This window comes from Colletotrichum truncatum (assembly GCF_014235925.2).
Source record: "Colletotrichum truncatum strain CMES1059 chromosome Unknown Contig_0007, whole genome shotgun sequence".
In the NCBI taxonomy this organism is placed as follows: domain Eukaryota; kingdom Fungi; phylum Ascomycota; class Sordariomycetes; order Glomerellales; family Glomerellaceae; genus Colletotrichum; species Colletotrichum truncatum.
Genome location: NW_027222404.1, coordinates 78,769 through 99,431, shown reverse-complemented (window position 1 = coordinate 99,431; position 20,663 = coordinate 78,769). Strand labels below are relative to the sequence as shown.

Genomic DNA, 20,663 nt, shown 5'->3' with positions numbered 1-20,663 from the left:
TCTAATATTATAAGTCTTAATAACGTAAACGTTAGAAACCTAATAAACTTTAGCAAGGGAAGTATGCTATATTACGTATATAAGGCTTAAGGTCTGCTAATTATATTCTACGTAATTACGACGAAGTTTTCTAAGGCTAAGTAAGTTAGCTAGGCTAGAAAGGTTATACTTAACGTTATAAAGTATCTAATCGTAAATAACGTTAAGGTTAGTAAGGTCTAGGGTTTAGAAGAAGACGGTACCTATGCTAAGTAACTAGACTAAGGTATTAGAGGTAGAAGTAAAAGGTATTAAATTGCTTTTTTTAATATATTTAACGAAATATCGTAAGTTATTAAAAGTTAAAATAGTATAACTAGAATCGAGAACGATATCGTCTTAAGTAATAAGGTTATCGCAGGCAGTAGTAAAAACTACTAGGCTAGCAATAGAGGTAAAAGCAGACTAACTTAAGATAGTAGGTAATACTTTAATAATAGTCTAGTAGGTATTATTAATAAAAGTAAGCTAATCCTAATAGTAGCGATTGCTATATATATACTTTCTTACTTTTTTAATTAACTTATCCTAGTTAATATAGTATAAAAAGATAAGATTAAGGTAGGCGACATAATACTTCGTAGTCTTGTAATTATAATTATAATAGTTATACTTCTTCTTTTCCTTAAAAGAAGTAATAATAAAAGTAACGGTAGTAGTAATAGCTAGAAAGACAAGACCTTTACTATTAGCAGACTTGCCTTTAGGTATATTATAAATAGTAGTATAACTATGCTTTTAATCCTCGTCTTAAGTAAGTATATAAATCGTATTAACTACTTTATTCTATATAGGATAGGTAGTACCTTTCGATATAAAATGCTTATATATATCGGGAAGTCAGTTTTTAAAAAAGTTAAAGAGGAAAATAGTAAGGAAGGAGTCTAGTAGATAACCGTAAATAGTCTTAATATGCTTTCTAAGGTAGTAATAGCGATTAAAAGCATTATAAAAAGTCTTATAATCGTTAGTAATAGTCTTAGCAAACTTGTTAATAAAGGTAGCTATAGCGTCTTATAAGATTCTTAGAATATACTTCTTAAACGCTTACTATAATTCGTAAGGGTTTCTATCGTTAACCTAACCTACTATGTAAAGTCTATTAAGAACCGATTTACTAGCGTTTATAAAAAAACTATACGTAACGTTATAGTTCTTTCTCTATTCCTTTATAATAATAAGGTTAGCAAGGCAAGGGACGTTAGTCTCGAGGAATATCTCGAAGTCGTATCCTCGCAAGGTTGCTATAATAAGTATATGCTATATATTCTAGTTAGATTTACCTTTTAAGTAAGGAAAAAGTATAAAGATAGTCTTAAAGTCGTTTTAAAATATCTTAAAGTAAAAGTAAGGGTATTATAATAGTACGGGATAGACTTATAATTATACCTTGATTATAAGCGTTTCTCTAAGGCTATAGCTTTAGAAGCATATCTATACGTTAGATAGCTTACTTTTGCTACTACCTATATATACTATTAGAAAGGGAAAGTATTAATAAGTAAATAGTATTAAAGAAGTATAAATATTATATAGGAAGGAGAATCTTATATAAGAATATAAGAAATAAGTAGAATTATAAGATCTAACTATAGAAATATAGTAAATCGAAGGGAAGAATAAATATTTATAGAAAATACGAGAAACTAATAAGCTAGTTTAAAAACCAAAGCTAAAATAGTTAAATTCTCGTAAGAACGAGGAAATCGAAGTAAAAGTATAGTTATAACTAAAAGGTCTATTATTATAATAGAATTCCGTAGTATTTATAAAACTAGTAGGTTATAATAGTCGGTCGCGTGCTACGTGATATTCGTATATGCTAGGCAGCCAATATCGCGTTAGAAAGTAAAATTCGTTAGCAAAGAGGAAAGAAAGCGAGAAAATCGCATAAAAAGGTAAATAAAGCGAATAAAATCGTAAAAATTCGTAAATTAATAGAAAATTAATAGACGAATAGAATAATAAGTAAAAATAGGTAAAACGACGTTATTCCGAAAGAATAACGCTAGGCTTATAACCTATAGGCGAGAACCGGCATAGAACGCTCAGAATGGGAAAAGTAGTGTTGTTGGTGGAAGAACTAACTAACTGGCTAGAGGGCTGTGGAGGCTGGCTAAGACCAGTGGTGGCGGCCGTCAGCCCACGTGACGGGCCGGCGAGGCCTGCCACCCACATCCAGAGTGTTAAATGGGCTTTGAGCCTTTGCGCACTACACGTTGCAGCTTATGGGATGATCAAAGTATTCTGTTGGTTCTGTAATCATTCTTCCAAGTTCTAAACTACGTGGGTGAACTGGCAACTGTCTGTACCTTACGTGGACAGATGTAAAACACCCGAAGGATATCCTTTGTCCAGGATATCCTAACATCATGATTGAGAACCTCATAGCCGAGTCATACTGGTCATACAGCCATGCTAAAACTGCTATTCCGCACAGAGTTTAAATGCTGCTTATTTTAGGTAGAGATTGGCACGATGGCGAACTAACGGGTACTTGGGGCTCTCGATAGTCCAAACTGTAAACTCCACCAACCCGAGAAACCCGATCCAATCTACGCCAATGGAGCAGAGGAACACGTCTACTAGATGTTACTATTTCCATAATGTCAAATAGATGAATTAATTAACTATGTCCTTCTTTATTTGGTTTCTAAATACTTTTGCTCACATTTACAATTTCAAATAGCCATACGCATGACTACATACACTCATTTCGATACTCAATGGCTAGCTCCGGACACGGAGATGCACGACCGTGGGTGTTTTAATAGACTTTCATCAGATATCAGGCCGGACAGCTCCGTTGAGGCCCGGTCACTAGTCTGTTCATCAACTCCGCGAGAAGAGCCGTCGCGTCGCTACTATCGTGTCTCCTTTACTTATTTAATTGGGCGTTCCCCTGCCCAAGTGTCAATGTCGCTTCACCACAAGCCACCGGTCCTTACTTACCGTTATTCTCATCACAAATCGCTCTTTACACACTCTCGCTTTGTAACGCACTTGGGAAAAGTACGCATTCCCCTCCTTCCAAGACTGGCATCACGGCTGACCGTTCGTTAGTAAAGCTGTCTAGCATTTTCACAACTTTGTTCTTGGGCACGGCCCTTGCTGCCCCTACTAATGGCGATGTCAGCGGCATAGCTGTTCGTGCTGAAGCAGTGGGTGGAGAGTCGATCGAACACGGTGATATTGAGTGGGTCTACCTCTACGTCGTCTGCTTTTGTTCCTTCTGACCAGTTCAACATTTAGGCGTCGCGAATCCATCCTCCGACTTCCGCGACAGCTTGGTCTGAGCGTGACCGCAGTCGTGAATAATGTCCAATTTCATATCATTCGAGAGGATGTGAATGAGTGGATCATCACCATTTACAACCGCGAAGCTGAGGGCGTAATCGCTACTGTCACCGACATTGAGAACAACTTTAGATCCGGAAATATCAATTTAGTTGAAATGATTTTGGCCGGCAATAGTCACGAGGAGCAGACGGTTAAGTTGACCCAGAGAATTCGGTCGGGTGATCAAGTTAAACTTACTGCTGTTCACCACATTTAAACCACGGCCGTGCTCAACATAATCAGCCGTAGAATACTCATCTTCTTGTTATAGTCGATACTATCTCCAGAGTCGTGAATTGTTAGCTTTGTGCTTTGGAATGGTTTTGTGAGAAGGACTACTATTATACGCTGGGTCTTCCTGTTACTCTTAACCCTATGTGTCTTCGAAGTACACTGGTTGATATAAGGTTTAACAACGGATCTTCAGTTTGAAGTTTTGTGTTCTTCATTTGTTTCCAGAAGGTTAGGTGTGATGGGCAACAGCGCAGTTGAGTAGATGGTTCTTAAACCCTTTTGCGAATAAACAATAGGTACGCTGAAGGGTTGCCTGTGCAAATGCCCACTATACAGTACACACACGCTGCTTGAAGTGTCGTAACTGCTTATCTCGATACCTGGAGTGCAATCATGACGAATTCAATACTCTCATCAACGTGTGCGGCGGTGTATAGATGCTACGGAAGACTGGTCGATGTGCTTTGAATTTCCAGAGTATCCTGTCCATAATTACTGGAATGCTATATTCTGTTTCTTTATCGTTCACTTCCTCGTTTAAACTCAAATACGGTTTTGACGAGCTTGTCTTATGCATAAGAACCTTAGCCATGTACAAATGAGTTCCACTAACGGAACCTAGGTCTGAGATGAAAATCAAGTTGTCGTGATCAAATAGTAATAACAGAACAGTACATAAGCCCATCGGTTCCCTTAGCTACCTGAGGTAATAATTTCACCATTTGAGGAGTTGATCCTCAGCTACCTTCGTAACATAAAAGTCTTTTACTTATCTTATATATAACTATCTAAAAGGGGGATATTAAGTAAGTTGTTATTAAATTTATAACTACAAGGTTTGTAAGAACAACAAAAGAATATAAGGTCAGGGTGCTAATAGTATGGAGTCATAACTTAGAACTCTAATAATTACTAGTATGTATATTACAATTAGAAACTAAAGATAAATTAATGACCTTGAAATCAGACGATTCTGTTAGTTTCATGGAGTCTTAGCTAGTCTTTAAGTAGCTATTCCCCCTCATGAGGATGTACCTAAAGCCCATAAGGCTTCAATAGGATATAGTATCACCATCATTATTATCACACACATTTACTCATTTTAGAAATTCAATAATCATAAAGCTGATTCTTGAGCTTTTTTATTTGTATCTTCTGTTTAGGTCTGCGAATACTTCTGCTATCGAACGATACCATTGCCTTTATTTCTGGGCCTGTGGTCGCAAAATAGCAAACGCCCCCTACCATGTGTCGCCAGCAGTAGTGATGATTTGTGTGGCTTGGGTATTTTGTTGTTTGTGAGTATCCGTAAGCCCAGCAGCACCTGTTTCGATATATATTCTATTTATAGGCTAAAACAACTTTTATAATGAGAGAAACATAACCTAGCTTTCTGCCATTCGCACAATTTTTTAATTCAGTTTGTTTTTTGTCGGTTATGCATGATGCTATATTCTCGTCATTGAGCAAGGGCAGGGATAGGTCTAGGTGGCTTGCCTTTGACGTAAACCCAGTAAATTGAATGCAGGGCGGGAGGAATAGATCAACCGGCAGAATGACGAAGCAATGAGTCTTAGCGTACCCAACCTAACATCGAAAATAAAGCTATATCAGGGAGTGTCCCCCAAATTTTCGACTGCTTGAGCACAAAAAAAGGTGATCCATAAGCTAGTCACCTCATTGCTCTTCGTCTTCACTCCATACAAGCACCATGTCGCGCAAGCTTTGCATCACGGCTGTCGATGGCCAGACAGGTTTTTTGATTGCGGAGCTTATACTCAAGCACCGAGAGTTCTCCCGTAAGGTTGACTCGGTGGTCGGTCTTGCCCTTCAACCTCAGTCACAGCGCGCCCAAGAGCTTCGAACCCTTGGGGCAAAGATTGTTCCCCATGTGCCTGGAAGGGAGCGTGCCATGGTCAAAGCACTAAAGGACACCGAGTGCGATACTATCTGCCTGGTCCCTCCTGCACACCAGGATAAATATGACATTACTGTGGAACTAGTGAATGCCGCCAAGAAGGCCAACATCCCGAACGTTTTGTTGATCAGTTCTGTGGGATGCGACTATGCGGATCCTCAGAAACAACCGCGCTTACGAGAGTTTATCGAGCTCGAGACCCTAGTACTGTCAGCAAAGGGAGACCCCAATGTTTCGACGGGACACTCGCCTTGTGTGATTCGGTAAGGTGGCATTCTACTTGTAGGGGAATTGTCGTTAACCAGAGTAGTGCTGGATTCTATGCTGAGAATTTGCTTCTTTACGCTCCCCAGGCTAAAGAAGAGGGTGTCCTGCCCCTGCCTATTGGCGAAAATCACAAATTTGCCCCTGTGGCTCTTGGTGTAAGACGCAAACAATGTCTTTTGGTCACTCATTTGTTTTTTTACTTACATGAATACAGGATGTTGCTCAGGTTGCGGCACACGTGTTGACAGGAAAGGGAAAGCACGGTTTCGATGACAAGCACCGTGGTCAGATGATGATTGTAACCGGTACCAGCCCTTTATCCTGATGTTTCTCGATTTTGGTGTGTTAATCCAACCTTAGGGCCCCAGCTCTGCGCCGGAAAGGAACTTGCAGAGGCAGCTAGCAAAGCGATTGGATCGCAGATGGAGTTTGAAAATATCTCCGAGTAAGTATTCCTAACTTTTTGGGTCATTCTTCTTCTCAATTTACTGATCTGTATTACTTTTAGAGCGGAAGCAAAGAAGGTGATCAAGGCCCAGGCCGACATTGATCCTTCAGAGCAACAATATCTGCTTGAGTACTACAGCCTTGTTCGAGAAGGAAAGACAAACTACATTGCCACTACCGCCTTCCATGATGTTACTGGAGATCATCCAACTGAGCCAGACTCATTCTTCAAGATGTATTCAGCCGAAATGCGGCCAGCCAAGAGAGTCAAGAGGGATTCCGCGTAACCAGGTTTTCAAGTCTAGGCTAAGAGTTCCTACACCAAAATTGGCCAAAGCTAGGGGATTAAATTGTCACCGTCGTTTAAGAATGTATTTTATAGCTTGTTTATGCTCGCATGTAAACTACACTTTATAATCCTTGCTTGATAGTAAGCCCTACCAGTATGCACAACACCGATTTAACTGCCCTTAAAATCCAGCGGATTCGGTGAGACTCCGAAGCATGAATTCAACTCAAGCTTTATGTCGAGATTTTGACTGCAATTTAGTGGGTGTGATTGAAGGGCAAAGAAGTGACGTTGAAAAACCCATCGGACATTAACGTGGTGATTGTGGGTTTCGCCCGACTGGCAGGGTGAATGTGGGTTCGGAGACGGAAGTTACTTACGGGTAGAAACACCCAGCGCAAAAACTTACTGAATCAAGTCAATAAAGCCGATTTAACCCTCGGTTGGTAGTCGGTCTGCTTGTTGTTTTGTGATCATTATTTCAGAGAACTTCAACTTTGAGAATTAGTATAAAGTACTTTCCCTCCCATAGCTTTCATCTCACACTACAACAACTTACAATACTCTTCTAGGATACTGATCAACCTACTCGCCCATGGCGTCATATAATACTGAAGAAGTCCTACAATTGGGACAAGCCAAGTACGTTGCATTAAACACTCGCTGTTCCCGTCTCCCTGTTAACATTGAAGCAGCCCGCAATTTACGGAGGTAGGCAATTAAGCAAATTCCTCGGGTTTCCCACTTGTTCCAAGTACTGATGAATTCTTGAAGCTTCTCAAAGATGAAAATGTCTTCGCAATGCTGAATTCAATTCGTCTTTCCATAATCAATCATGCTGAGCCTTCACGTCAACCGCTGCCAGGGACCGAAAATACCGATTACGAACTGGACTTCAAGATTCCCATGAGAGACGGCCACGAGAACTCAGCTAGGCTTTTCAAGCCTGCGTCGCCAGTGAGTGACAGAGCGACCGTGGTTATCATTCATGGAGGAGGGTTCACAGTTGGCCATCCCACGCATGTCAGCCACTACGCTCGAGCGGTAGCGAGGCTCTTTGGGACTACCGTTCTATGCATCACCTATAGACTCGCCCCGGAGTTCAAGTTCCCGACTGCCCCGAACGATGTATGGGATTCTCTGGAGTGGATATTTTCCGCCGACAACTCGAGTGCAGCAGCCCTCGGTTCTTACAACAAGGCTAAGTTCATCATTGGTGGAGTTTCGGCTGGGGCCAACTTATCTGCGGTCACGGCTCAAAAGTGGATTTCTGCTAAGAGAGCACCTAATTTGGTTGGTGTTTGGTTAAGTATTCCGTGGCTATTGGAACCCGAAATTCTACCAGAGAAGTACGCCGACGTGTGGCTCTCTCGGGACCAAAACGCCAAGGCTCTAGTTGTCGACCAAGAGACTTTGGACGTCGTCAAAGCATTCTACCAACCTGATGTCTCCTCGACCGACTTCTCCCCATTCAACGACAGGAATGCCCACAAAGGTCTTTCACCTGTATACCTTCAGGTTTGTGGGCAGGATCCTCTTCGTGACGACGGCATCATTTATGAGAAGGTGCTGGGGGATAATGGCGTACCGACCAAAATTGATACGTACCAAGGAGTTCCGCATGGATTTGCAGACGTGTTGCCAACTTTCCCACTAGCTCAAAAGTACATTGCGGACACTATGAAGGGTTTCGGCTGGCTTTTTGGAGTGGAGACTTCGGATTCAGAAATTGCACAGGCGTTTGCACCAGCTTAATCGCTCTGCAGGGCACAGTATCATGTAAGAAGTTGGCTTGTAATATTCATATTGAAGCAAGCTGGAGAAATATCAGATAACTTGAATTTATCAGTCTTGAGGCTATTCCTATGTTAGAGAGGTCGCTAGTTCCTACGATGCATGGCAACTACTCAACGAACTCCATTTGGGCTGAGGTACTACCATAGTCAGACCCGGAATCCAAGTCAACAGCGCAATGAAGACCATTTTGTGCGGTTATTAGTGAATTAATTAAACACCACAAACACAGATTACAAGCAGTTCATCACAGCTCGAAATCTTGGCGCTCCAGCCCATGCAAGCGAATTTTCTGGCTTGAGAGGGCCAGCATCCCGAAACCCCATGTCGATGGCACTGACACAGGATATTGCCAACTATTTCGAGATAGGTTTGATGTGGCCTCGATCAAGTAAACATAAAATTCAGCATAGTATTATGATCGAAGATGCCAGGCAAGACACACATAATTGGTAAATTACAATGACGCGATTTACAACAAGGCAAAGGCCTGCAGGCCATCGTCTTGATCACCGAAAAGCCTTTTCGCCAATGATTTTGGCTAGCCCTGTTGGCGCCATGTTTGCCAAGACCCTACAGGACTGGGGTTTTGGGTGTGTTGTTCAAGACCTCTGAATGGTTGACACGCGACATGTATGGATCGTTGCCGCGCTCCTTCACAACCCCCCCTGCAGGCGCAGCAGCCTAGCGATTGTTTGGGTGCTGACATGCGTGAAAATGGCTGGCGGGGCATCGTTCAGACTCGACAATTCGATTTCATAACCTCATTTCTGCCGTGTTTGGAGTTTGCTCTCCGGCGCATCTGCAGTGAAGAGCACCGCAACTGCTCGAGCCCTTGGAAGCTATTCAGAAGCAAGCCCCTCGGTTGCCTGTCTGATAATTGACTCACGGGCTGAAAACTTTGAGACCGCATCCGGCCATGTACCAGCCTGTCAATCGCGAAACCTCCGACCAGCCTCCGATTGAGTCCAATAAGAGCCACCTGGTGACCAGTCTAGGGGTTGAGAGTAACGAACCTGGCAAGTGGCGCCATGAGCCTCGAGGCGTCAGAGAAGACGGATCTCGGCCAAATCGCCTGAGCTGGTTGATCAAACTCAACTTGGTTGCTTCGCTGCTCTGCCTCGCAGGGGCTGTTGGATTTATCTCTTGGCTCTGGTGGGCTCCTCATCATGATGCCCGCTGGCGAGAGTGGGTGCTTACGCCGAACCGACTACAACTCAGCGTCACACTAGCCGGCGTAGTCATCAGAACTGCGGTCGGCGTCCTCGCTGGTCTCGCCACGGCCATGATTGCTTCAGTCGCTGTCGAACGGCGGGGAGTACGCCTTCACGCCGTTGCCCAAACCTCTGTCGCGCGCTTTTCTAGCGACGGACCTCTCTCCCTCGTCTCCCTGGCTCTTAGAGGCTCATCGTTCGACGGGGTGGTTCGATTGGTGATTATGTTGCTCGCTGTGACGACTATCGCAGCGCAATTCAGCTCTTCGCTTCTCGTTTCTGACTTTGAAGAACGCCGGGTCGTTTCATTCACTCGTCCTGAGCTGAATGCTTATACCTTGATGAGGCGAGACCACTCGAGGGAGGGGCTTGCAGAGGCCGTGGCGGGCTATGCATATAATTACTGGTATCAAAGACCACGATTTGCGGAGACATTCGCCGAGTTTAACGAGCCCCCGGCGGAAGGAGAGGGTCTTGATGACACAGGTCCATCTGTGAGAGCATTTCTTCCGGTGGCATCGCAAGAAGTAAGGGAGTCGCTGCTCGAGTTTCAGGGTATGGCGAGGGTGATGGATTCGCGGGTTATTTGTATGCGGCCAGAGTTAACCAACCTCAGCGTGTGCAAGACTGAGGGATACAACATCTCTGCCAGTCTCTGCGGCTCCGTAAGACTGGACAGGACTGTGGCCGCAGCCAAGGCAGGTCTAGACTGGTCAGACGACATGAATTTCAACTTCAGCTGCCCCATAACTGGCCTGGGAAATGACTATACCTGGCAGATCTGTGGAGAGCGTTACCTCGAGTGGACAAACTTTGAGTGGTCTCTGTACAACAACAGTAGAACTACCGCTGTGCGTCTCCTCTGGGATGCAGGAAAAATCCAGTGGTCGTCAGTAACCCGGAACGCAACGGCTACGGAACTTAATACCACGACATCTGGTCCGTGGACGCGGAAGAGTCTACATATCAGCAATCCAGATTCCAATGATGGCTATTACGCGAAGGAAGCCGACATCAGTTTTCAAATGACCATGTGCGCATCGTTTTTGGTGTAAGTTGGGAGAAAGATGGCCCTCAAACTTTCCAATTCATTGTCCTAAATCTCTAATGCTGCATTTTCAGTTCAAAGGATTCTATACAATATCTCAACGTCTCTGCCTCCAGCTCCAGCAACCGAACAGAACAAACTTATAAATGGAACGTGGCCGATGAGGTATACAATACCAGCGACGTTCGCTTGCAGCTTGGCGCTGTCAAAGATGCCTCGCACTTATCCCACGGCGACCGCCAGATTCTGACCATAAGCCGTGACAGCCTCGAAGCAAGCACGGCCGAGGCTCGTGAAGGTGTCCATTGGCAGAAGTATGACGGAAGCCCGGCTTGGGTGTGGTTCTATGGCCGCTTGAGAGACTTCAAACGGACGTCTCCCAAGTCTATTGTCTTTTGCCCTGACTGCACGTCGCAGGAGTGGACGGACGCCGGGACCGCAGAGGTCATATATACGAGGCTGTTTGAAGATACCATTGCTGATACTGGGTCTCCTGCACGCGCGTTGCAAGTTGTGGACTTCACGCGTACCCGTGCCGTTTACTACGATTTTATGAGTATCTATTCGCCCAATCTGGACGCCCCTGGAGCCGATACGGCTGGGTTTGTCATGTATCAGCCGACACTGATCCCGTGGCGTTTCCGGGGCTACGCAATCTTGATGAGCACCCTTCTTGTCTTCCTTGTCGCGTTTACGGCGGCTGCTGTCCTCTTCCGTCCGACGCAGTTTAGCTTTCCCGAGAACGCGTGGCACACGGTTGCTCAGATATCAAAGAGCCCAGAGCTTAGCAGCTTGCTGCGGGAATCGGCGATGGCGACCGACGACGAAGTCGAGCGTGATATTGCACGTAACAAAGTTGAGCGACGTCCCAAAGCTGGACTTGCGTCCCTTTTTAACCTGGATTCTCAGAGCGGGACTCCACGCTTCGTGGTTCGGGACGGGGTCTTTGTGCGTGCCTCGGGGCTAGATTCGGGTATGGAGATGGAGGCTGGCCAGTCTAGATCTCGCTTGACAAGGCCAGGTCCCGGTTATGAGTAGAGTCGCAGCTGCTACATGTTGCTTTGTTACTAGATTAGGGGTTGCTTGGAAACGTAAAAGAGGGTCACAAAATAGGCAGAACCATCTATGAATAACGAATTACAATTGTGTCCGTTATATTATTGATTTGTTAAACCCTTGTCCAGCTCACTATACTAACCAAGGTAGGTAATTAGCTTTCTGTATGTCTGGAAACCGAACATGAAACTGGCAGAAGCCGCCCATGCTAGGTGAGTTGAACATCTTATGTTCCACCTTTTTCAATTAAAAAATCAAATCATCAACATTTCAAAACTGATAGAGTATGCCTAGTGGTACGGATGGTATTGGTATCAGATGTGAATGGGGTTGGCAAATGTTTTGGTTAAAGGGCTTCGAACACGGTAATCTACTTCCGCGGCTTTTGAAAAGTTCAAGCATGATAACCAGAGTTGACAAAAAAAGGCCTAACTTCACTTAAAGCAACAGATAATCTTGGTTTGGTATGCAAAGTGGCACTTTAAACGTGGCGTTCCCAGGATACAACCAACACATCTTGGCCTCGACATGATACCCACATGGCTATAAGCGAGATATCAAGTAGAGCTTTTGCTTCGGCCAACAAAATTTACAAGGCAACATAGTGAGCTCTCGTGACGCGAATCGTAGTGCGGAACAAACTACGGAAGTTGACCGGTGTTCGAATAAAAGACGTGAAATGCCTTCATTAAGAAGCGGTCAAAACAGAGAATAATTTAGGGCTGGCCCGTCTTTCTACCAATGTAACGACACTACGAAAGGGTCGCGGTTATCGGTGGGCCGCTGGAGGACTTTGTAAGGCGAATGTGGGGTGCAGATGGCGTTTTGATGTTCACCGCCGTGGTCGTGGTGGGATGAGTGTCTCAGAACATCACGCGACAGAGTCATGGCGGTGGTTACAGAGATAAGTCGACAGGCGGCTAGGGCTTGACAGAGTGTGGAGGTGTGCGTGGCTGAAGGCATGAGGCCCCCCTTAAAAAAAGAGGCCGACGATGGAGCTATAACTTGTTTTTTTGGGCTGATGAGCGTTTTGGAAATGGTATGTTAGATATTAGCTCAGGCATCACGGAAGGGCCGGTGAGATTAGTGCAGATGTAGTTGTAGTTACAAAGTATGGCTGAATGGGACGGGGCCATAAAATGCAGGCTAATGTATGTAAAGCGTCTGTTCGGGATGAAGTTGATCTGGATGGTTGAGGGACTGGATTGGTTGAGTGGTTACTACATAGGTCGTGGCAGCACAGGTTGAAGTGATAGGACATGGTGACAGGACTCGGATGAGTGAGATGAAGTGGTGTTGCACGCTGGCTGGGGGGTGGGATCGAGAGGCGAGGCCGCCAAGATGGGTGCTTGGCCGCAGTGGTTGACACGTGGATGAGCGCCGATCAAAAGGCGGTGGATTCAATTCTGGAACCTTGGCCGCAGTAGACGCTCAAGCCCGTTCGGCATCATAGCTTTGCAGGATATATACTGGTTGACGAAGGATGTGCATGAAGCAAATACCGGTAATTCATGGATGAAGGCCGTGAGATTTGAGAGAAGCATTGGGCGGCAAGGGGTCATGGAGGGTGAGATGAGACAGGAGAACGTGCTTCTACTACGTAGGTTGGTGAAAGGGGACGATATATCGTGGGGGCAATGTGGGCACTGAGCACGAGGGGGGTGAGAGAGAGAGAGAGTGAGAGAGAAAGAAATAGGGGGGGACATTGATGTGTCACTGAGACATTTGGGGAGGAATTAGAGCAGTTGAAGAGATTGTTTTTCTTCTTTTTTTGCTTGTGATGGTTCAGTCAATGTTGGGCACTCGTTGTTGTGTACCTCGGCGGTTGGTGCGGGTAGGCCGGAAGCAGGATTTTCAGCGTTCATACTGTTTGACTCCATCTTGAACGGCCTGGCCTGGACTGAGTTGGCGATTGGGGAGGTACTTTTTTTCTTCTTTTTTTCTTTCTTTTTGACTGGCTCCCCATAAGATCGGGGAGGGGAACTGCGGGATGAGGTTCCCGTGTAGTGCCCTCGTGCTACCCAAACAAAGCCTGCCAATCAACGCCATCGTAGGCTAAACAAAGTATAGGTATGCCTAAGGTTGGACTTCACGAGTAATGGATTTTTATGCCAGGCAAATCTACAATAGTATGGTATCCTTTAATCGGGTGCGGTAGGCAAAATGATGTGCATTGAAAGCAGGTATTGCCTCACACATCAACTTACTGTCTCTTACCTCCAGTGGAATAAAGGAGACGGGAGGAAAGCCCGAAGAATGGAGCAGTGAGGAGGGGGGGGGAGAAGCATTGACCACGGCATGACGGGAGGCATTGACGGTCGTCCGTAAGTCTCTGGGCCTTTCGTACTGAGGGATTATGTACCCCTGCGCGGGGAAATGCATAGAATGATACCTCCGCACACGGTGAGCATCTTGGGGAAGGAGGGGTCCCGCCAGGCCCACCTTCCACGCCAGCCTCTTGCCCCCCTTCCCTCTTGGTATGGTATGGTGCTTGTTGCTTGTCTACTATGTACATAGCAGTACGTACCTGCTTCGCCAGTCCAGTCAGTCCAGGCCCGGAGACCTTGAGTGAAGTAGAGAAGGTGCGCTTCCGCCAATCCGCTAGGCGAGCGCAGGTACGGCCTGTCAATCTGGGTTGGCTGCTGCAGTTGCCAGTCGGAGATACATCCTAATTTTTTTTTTTTTTTTTTGGTCTTATTTTCTTTTCCTCCCATATGCAGCTTATCCATTTTCTCGCCCATTTGGTATTCCTTGTCGCAACCACATACGGCCAGAGAGGCAGAGAGGGATAAAAGAATTCCCATCCAGAGATCCAGCGCCCAGCTAAACCCGGGCCGGTCCTCCAAGCGATTTCGGTCGAGACTGGGCTGTCCTGTCTTGTCTTGTTCCCCATCAAGCATCGCCGGCGGCCACATCCCCATTCTTTCCGCATCCACCAAGTCCCATGTAGCCAGCCTTCTGCCAAGGTACCCCCATCCACTACACCAGCCCTGCAATCCACTAAATCCAGCAGAAAAATACATCGGGCTCTGGTACGCTTGAAGCAAGGTACTTTGAGGCCGCACTCTTTCCTGCCTTACACTACCTTATCGCTCCGACGTTGCCCAACAGGCAGGTTCAGCACGGCATAGTGGTAACTTGACTATGTACTACGTAGCTAAGGGTACTTCGTACCTTTGCTGTGTAGTGTAGTGTGGGAAGGAGATGTGGATGTCCTATCCTATTCTCTTGGACCCTTCCTGCCTTGATTCTTGAAATCATTCCTGCTTTCTGTTGCATGCTTTGACTCCTCCTTTCTTTCCCATTTCATCCCCTAATCCTTTTTTTGTTCTCCCCTTTTTAAATTCCACATTGGGTTTTTCCTGTTTCTTATTTTATCTTAATTCTCCGGTTTACTAGCATTTGCCTATGTCATATCCGATGCTGCTTTTGCAGACGTCACATGGACTTGGCCACAACATCATCGCAGATATTCATCGCTATAGCCCAGCACTGTGACGCTAGCTTCTTCTGCTCATTGTCTTCGCTCATCCACAGCGCCGCCCTGTACCGATAACCGCTCCCCTCTCCCCCACCCCGGTCTTCCGTACGACCCTCGACCAGCATCTTTCTCGTAGCTCTCTCACCCTCTTCCACCCTCGTTATCACTATCCCCGATTCTCTCTATCCGTATCTTCCCCTCTATTTTCCTCATCCTCCGCCAGCCTCTCTCTCTCTCTGGTCACCTGTAAACTCAGTTAACTGCCTCCCCGGTGCCTCACTCTGGGCAGATAATCCTTTCACTCTCTCTCCCCACGCTGTACCCTGTGCTGCCCGTGGAGCTCGTCTCAAAGTTTGGCCGCCCAGCGCCCAGCCACGCACGTACGACAACCACGTCGTCACAAGCTTCCCCGACCCGGCACGCCCGACCGGTGCCAATCCAAATCCCCAGGCCCCGTTCCCATACCAAAACACACCCAGCGACCCAAACACAACGTCCGCTTACTACAAACCCCTGGCCTGTCATCTGCTGCACTGCCAACTTAGTACCTGCCATCATCATCATCAATCCTCCTCCTCCTCCCAACAACAACAACAACAACACCAACATTCTTCCCACCTGCGCCCGCCAGCATCTCCACAATAGGCAAATCCAGACTTCCCAATACCCATTTCCAACGAGCCGCATCACCGACCTGCCACTTTAACATCTGTCCGACAATGCTCTCTTTCTCTTTCACCATCATCTGAAGGATGCATTGTTGACTGGACTTTATCGACTCGCCAACCCCAAATCCACGACTGCGGCGGTAATCCCCAGCTTATTCTCAATCTCGGCTTGCTATTCGACCCGACCCCACGACACGACAAACATCGCCTCTTGTCCGACCGACCGAGTCGACCAAACCTAAGTGTCTACATTTTTGGTGCAGTTGGTAAATACGGCCTTTCAACTGACTCGTCTGTGTCCGTTCGTTATTGAAAACTGCTCTGCCTTTCGGACACCGAGCTAGCTAGGCCCTGCTTACTATTTCAACCCAACCCGACAACGCCCAAATCTCGCAAAACTGTGCGCCATTTCGACGTTCCACGTCATCAGCAGACGCCATGGGAAATTCAAACACCAAAGAGTCCCGACCGTCCGATCCGGGGACTGACTATCGTCAAACCCAGTCAGCCTATCTCAATACCTCCGGTCCCCGCGATGCACACAGCGACCGCCCCAGCTCGAGGAGGCAAAGCCGCTTCAGTAGGGCAGATCTCAATCTGCTCGGCCTCGGAGCTGCCGGATCTTCAAGCACTAGCGCCAGAGAGGATGCTCCATACGAGCGAAGGGAGACAAGACAAGAGCGCGAGGCTCGCCGCTTGGAAAGGGAGCGCGTTGCCAGAGAAAAGGAACGGGAGCGGAGTATGAATGAAGAACATGTTGACGGCGGCTACCTCGTAACTCTTGGAACCTACACTGGTACCGAGGATTTTAGCAAGCCCATGGTCCGTCAGTTGCAGGTAAAACGACCTCTCCGGGAAATTGACGTCGAAAACGTTTACTGACGCATGTGACTTGTAGATTGAGCGCCGTCTTGCACCCTTCTGGCGGGGCCTTAACGACTACTCCGACAACTGGACCGAGTATCAGCTAATCTGCGCCGGGCGAGGTCTCCCCATCCCCGCGGCTGACGAACAGCCTCCCCCCGAGTTCATTCCTTCGGCGAACAGTCCCGTTTCACCCGCCGAGTCTTCGCAGAATCTTACCAATTTAACCGTCCCTATCGGCCCTCGATCTCTGTCCGTAGGTTCCGACCGCAGCGGTTCAGGGCCTGGCTCCGGTATTTCTTCACCCAACGCTGCTCAGCAGCAACGAAGCAGTTCTCCCTTCAAGCCACGAGCCAAGGCCCTCGCAGCAGCTCTGAGCGGAGGCGCTCGGAACAACTCGCCAGGCGAGGCTGCTCCTCGCGAAATAAAGCTCCCTAACGATCCTTTCGTCAATGGACAGCCTCTAGAGGTCTTCCTCTACAAGGATGCCACCGAGTGCCCCATTTGCTTCCTGACTTACCCACCCTATCTCAACCGCACTCGTTGTTGCGACCAGCCCATCTGCAGTGAATGCTTCGTCCAGATCAAGCGTGCGGACCCCCATTACCCCGAGCACCACGGAGAACCCAACGAGCAGCCGAACCCGGAGGAATCTCCAGAGATGTTGATTTCCGAACCTGCGACGTGCCCTTACTGCCAGCAGACCGAATTCGGCGTTACCTATGATCCTCCTCCTTTCCGCCGTGGTCTGTCTTACGCCATCACGAGCTCATATCCGTCGCAGGGAACTGCCATGTCGTCGCAAAGCTCCTTGAACTCCACACTCTCTCCCACCTCGCCGACCCCTGGTAGGCGTAGAGCCCAGAGCTTGTCCGCCAACGCCCCGAACGTCATCACCACCGATCGCGTACGCCCTGATTGGTCAACGAAATTGGCGGCACAACGAGCGCACCAAGCTCGCCGGGCCGCCGCAGCAACTGCCCTGCATACTGCTGCTTTCCTTATGGGCAACAACGAGCAGCAACGCGGCTTTGCCTTTACAAGACCTGGACGCTTCAGCCGACGCAACACTGGCACCCACACTCCTTCCGGGCCCCCTGCCGTACAGGTGGAAGAGAGCCCCAACCGCAACCCTGAAACTGAAGCCAGCCCAACCGGGCCCGAGCCAGGACCGCGAGGGTCCTCTGGCCGTGGGCCACTTAATAACAGACGAAGCAGAATGGAAGAGTTGGAGGACATGATGTTTATGGAGGCCGTTCGCCTTTCCCTTGCTGCCGAGGAGGAGCGGAAACGCAAACAGGAGAAGGCGGAGCGGAAGGAGGCTAAGAAGAGGGAGAAGGAGGAACGGAAGGCCCTTAAGAAGCAGGATCGGCAGAGTGTCTATGGCCCTGGACAGAGCTCTGCTAGCGGAAGTAGCCTGTCGCTCGGCCTTGGACGACGTCGGGGAAATAGCACAACCAGCAACCTCCGAGTCGAAGCGACAGTGCAGGGAGCTCAGTCAACTCCCGCGAGCGCCAGCGCCGAGGCGTCTCCTGTCGCGGCATCAAGCACACCGGGCCCCACTTCTGCTCCCAGTTCGGCTTCCAACGTCAAGGGCAAGGCCGTCGAGCGCCCGGCCGTTGAGACGCAGTCATCCGAGAGCAGTTTTCAAAGCACCTCTTCTACCCCTTCGCTGCCTATTCCGGCACCCAGCCGCGGCCCTTCCCATCTTAGGCAGATGAGCAACGCGTCGTCGATTTCATCGTCTCTTGCTGATAGCCACAACGGAAGTTACACCAACCAGGCGTATCTTGACCCCCGGGCAAGTGAACTGAGTGTTGGCGGCCGAAGTGAGGAGGGTGACCGTGACAACACGGAGCCGATGTTTAACTTTAGAAGTTTGGCAGAGATGGTAGGAGTTGATATCGAGAACGGCGAGGCAAACCAGACCGAGGGCGGTGAAGAATCTGGCAATGGACAACAAGGCGCGGCGTCGAAGAAAAAGGCCGAGGTTGAAGACGAACCCGAGGCTGAGCAGATTGAAGATGCTCAGGTCGAGCAACCAGTTCAGACAAATGTGGGCACATTGAAGCCACCGCCCACAATCCCCGAGGAGCCTACGGACGCAGTTAGCAAGGAGAACGCTTCTCCTGCAAGCGAGGCAGCAACTCCCGAGGTTACAATCACCCCGGTCACTCCAGCTCCTGCGGCAGACGAGGACAGTGAGACGAAGAGACTGGGCCACGATAACGTGGTAGAGAGGTCATCCGAGATTACGCAATGAGAGGAACGAGTATGAAACCGCAGAGGATACGATATGGGCTGTTCGACGGTGACATCTCTATGGTGAAGGAGCGACGGAAGGCTTTTGCATACACTCCGGGGAGGTTGGGAATCTGAGAACTTGGGGCGTTCAGCGTGGCTTTTATTGAAAGGGGAAGGGGCGGATTAGACGTGGTTCTTTTTTCTATTTTTTTTTATATGGCCATGTGAATGGCTAGGTCTTTGTACTCTACCCCTACGTAAGACATGCAGCGAGGATTGTTAATGTCCCAGCTGCTACAAATTCTATGTATCTAAGCCAACGCCTCAAACTTGCGTGCTAAAAGTCATTTTTTTTGGCTTTTTTTTTTCTTTGATATTACGTGTGTTGGAACAGTCCGAAGGAAGACTTGTAAACTCGGCATCAACTTAAAAAGTCCCCTTCACTACTCACAAGCGCGGCTCGGCAGCAATGGAGGCGACATTAGTTTCAGCAGCAGCGGAGGCCTGGGTCGGCTGGTTCACGAAATCCTCGCCGGGGCTGGCCCAGCTGTAGTTCCGCCACTCTCCCAGCGCCGGCCGCATTTGCTCCGTCACCAGACGCTGGATCTTCTCGTGACGACTTACCACGGAGCCCTGGTACTCCGTCTTGTCGGCTTCAGTGGTGGTGCCGGACAACTCTCGCAGGACGCTCTGGAAGGCTGCCCAGGTCTCCTCAAGCTCTGTAACAGACGTGACGCCCATGACGCTGACGCCGACCCTCGCGGGGCCCGTGAACGTGGGCGGCAGCAGCTCCGTGCCGAATGGGCTGCCGACGCGGGCCCAGTTCGCCATGGCCCAGTACAGGGCGACGTCCTCCATCTTCTCGCCCGCGGCCTCTGCGTATGCGGCGAGGCTCTTGCACACCTTACGAAGGGGACCCGGGGCCGGGTGCCAGGACGACATGGGCCCGTCGTCGACGCCGCGGGTGGTCAAGAGACCCATGCTCAGCATGCTCGCGTTGGTGAGGATGTTGACGCCGGCGTTCTTGAAGCGGGCGAGGACGGCGTCGGAGGCGAGGGAGTCGTTTTGCACGCAAAAGTGCGAAAAGGACTGCACGGCGTCGACGGGCTCGCCGGTGTCGCGGAGGATCTTCTCGGCGAGGTCGCAGAGGACGGGGACGGGGTATCCGCAGATTCCGACGTAGCGGATGAGGCCCTCCTCGTCGCGCAGGCGGCGCAGCTCGCGGACGGCGGCGACGACGTCGTCGGGCGAGACGAACTCTGCGTCGTGGGTGTAGACGAGGTCGAGGTAGGGGGTGTTGAGGCGGTCGAGGCTGCGGAGGACGGAGGAGCGGATCCAGGCGGGGGAGTAGTCGAACTCGGAGGGGCCGATGCGGCCTGCCTTGGTGACGAGGAAGTAGGATTCGCGGGGAGGGGAGAGGGAGCGCAGGGCGTCGCCGAGGATGGACTCGGAGGGGCCGTAGTAGGGGGATGTGTCGAAGGCGTTTACGCCGAGGGAGAGGGCGCGGGAGACGATGTCGACCGAGGGCATGCGCGAAGGGTCCGAGACGTACTGGTAGTTGAATGTCGCGGTGCCGAGGACCAGAGGCGGGAGGACGGCGGAGAGGGGTGGTTGTGGTTTGCGCGGGGTGGCCATGATTGTCTTTATTTCTTTTGTTGGGAGTGTCTTGTATTTTCTTGCGGCGAGATGTGGTTGGGAGTTTGTGAGGAGTAAATGAAGGGATCAACGTCCCGTAGTCTGACTGTTAGAATGGCCTGGAGA

General features: G+C 48.8%; 6 protein-coding genes across 6 annotated transcripts; 5 read left to right on the top strand and 1 right to left on the bottom strand.

The window, feature by feature from the left end:
• Nucleotides 1–2,955: 2,955 nt before the first annotated feature.
• Nucleotides 2,956–3,595, top strand: CTRU02_210407 (uncharacterized protein; the record flags this gene model as incomplete). The annotated part of the gene is made up of 3 exons (XM_036733577.2): nt 2,956–3,051; nt 3,108–3,235; nt 3,292–3,595. 3 exons carry the CDS (start codon nt 2,956–2,958, stop codon nt 3,593–3,595), a joined length of 528 nt encoding a protein of 175 aa, XP_036574669.2.
• Nucleotides 3,596–5,323: 1,728 nt separating this feature from the next.
• On the top strand, nt 5,324–6,531 carry CTRU02_210406 (uncharacterized protein; the record flags this gene model as incomplete). The annotated part of the gene is made up of 5 exons (XM_036733578.1): nt 5,324–5,793; nt 5,841–5,952; nt 6,012–6,102; nt 6,158–6,242; nt 6,306–6,531. The coding sequence occupies 5 exons, from the start codon at nt 5,324–5,326 to the stop codon at nt 6,529–6,531; spliced, it is 984 nt and encodes a 327-aa protein (XP_036574670.1).
• An 803-nt stretch (nt 6,532–7,334) lies between these two features.
• CTRU02_210405 (alpha beta hydrolase fold-3 domain-containing protein) lies at nt 7,335–8,288 on the top strand (the record flags this gene model as incomplete). The annotated part of the gene is made up of 1 exon (XM_036733579.1): nt 7,335–8,288. The coding sequence occupies one exon, from the start codon at nt 7,335–7,337 to the stop codon at nt 8,286–8,288; it is 954 nt and encodes a 317-aa protein (XP_036574671.1).
• Nucleotides 8,289–9,246: 958 nt separating this feature from the next.
• CTRU02_210404 (uncharacterized protein) lies at nt 9,247–11,627 on the top strand (the record flags this gene model as incomplete). The annotated part of the gene is made up of 3 exons (XM_070205438.1): nt 9,247–10,592; nt 10,664–11,426; nt 11,487–11,627. 3 exons carry the CDS (start codon nt 9,247–9,249, stop codon nt 11,625–11,627), a joined length of 2,250 nt encoding a protein of 749 aa, XP_070060681.1.
• A 4,605-nt stretch (nt 11,628–16,232) lies between these two features.
• CTRU02_210402 (C2H2 zinc finger protein) lies at nt 16,233–18,921 on the top strand (the record flags this gene model as incomplete). Its single annotated transcript, XM_036733581.1, has 2 exons — nt 16,233–16,631; nt 16,693–18,921. The coding sequence occupies 2 exons, from the start codon at nt 16,233–16,235 to the stop codon at nt 18,919–18,921; spliced, it is 2,628 nt and encodes an 875-aa protein (XP_036574673.1).
• A 428-nt stretch (nt 18,922–19,349) lies between these two features.
• Nucleotides 19,350–20,537, bottom strand: CTRU02_210403 (l-galactose dehydrogenase; the record flags this gene model as incomplete). Its single annotated transcript, XM_036733582.1, has 1 exon — nt 19,350–20,537. One exon carries the CDS (start codon nt 20,535–20,537, stop codon nt 19,350–19,352), a length of 1,188 nt encoding a protein of 395 aa, XP_036574674.1.
• Between the last annotated feature and the right edge of the window lie 126 nt (nt 20,538–20,663).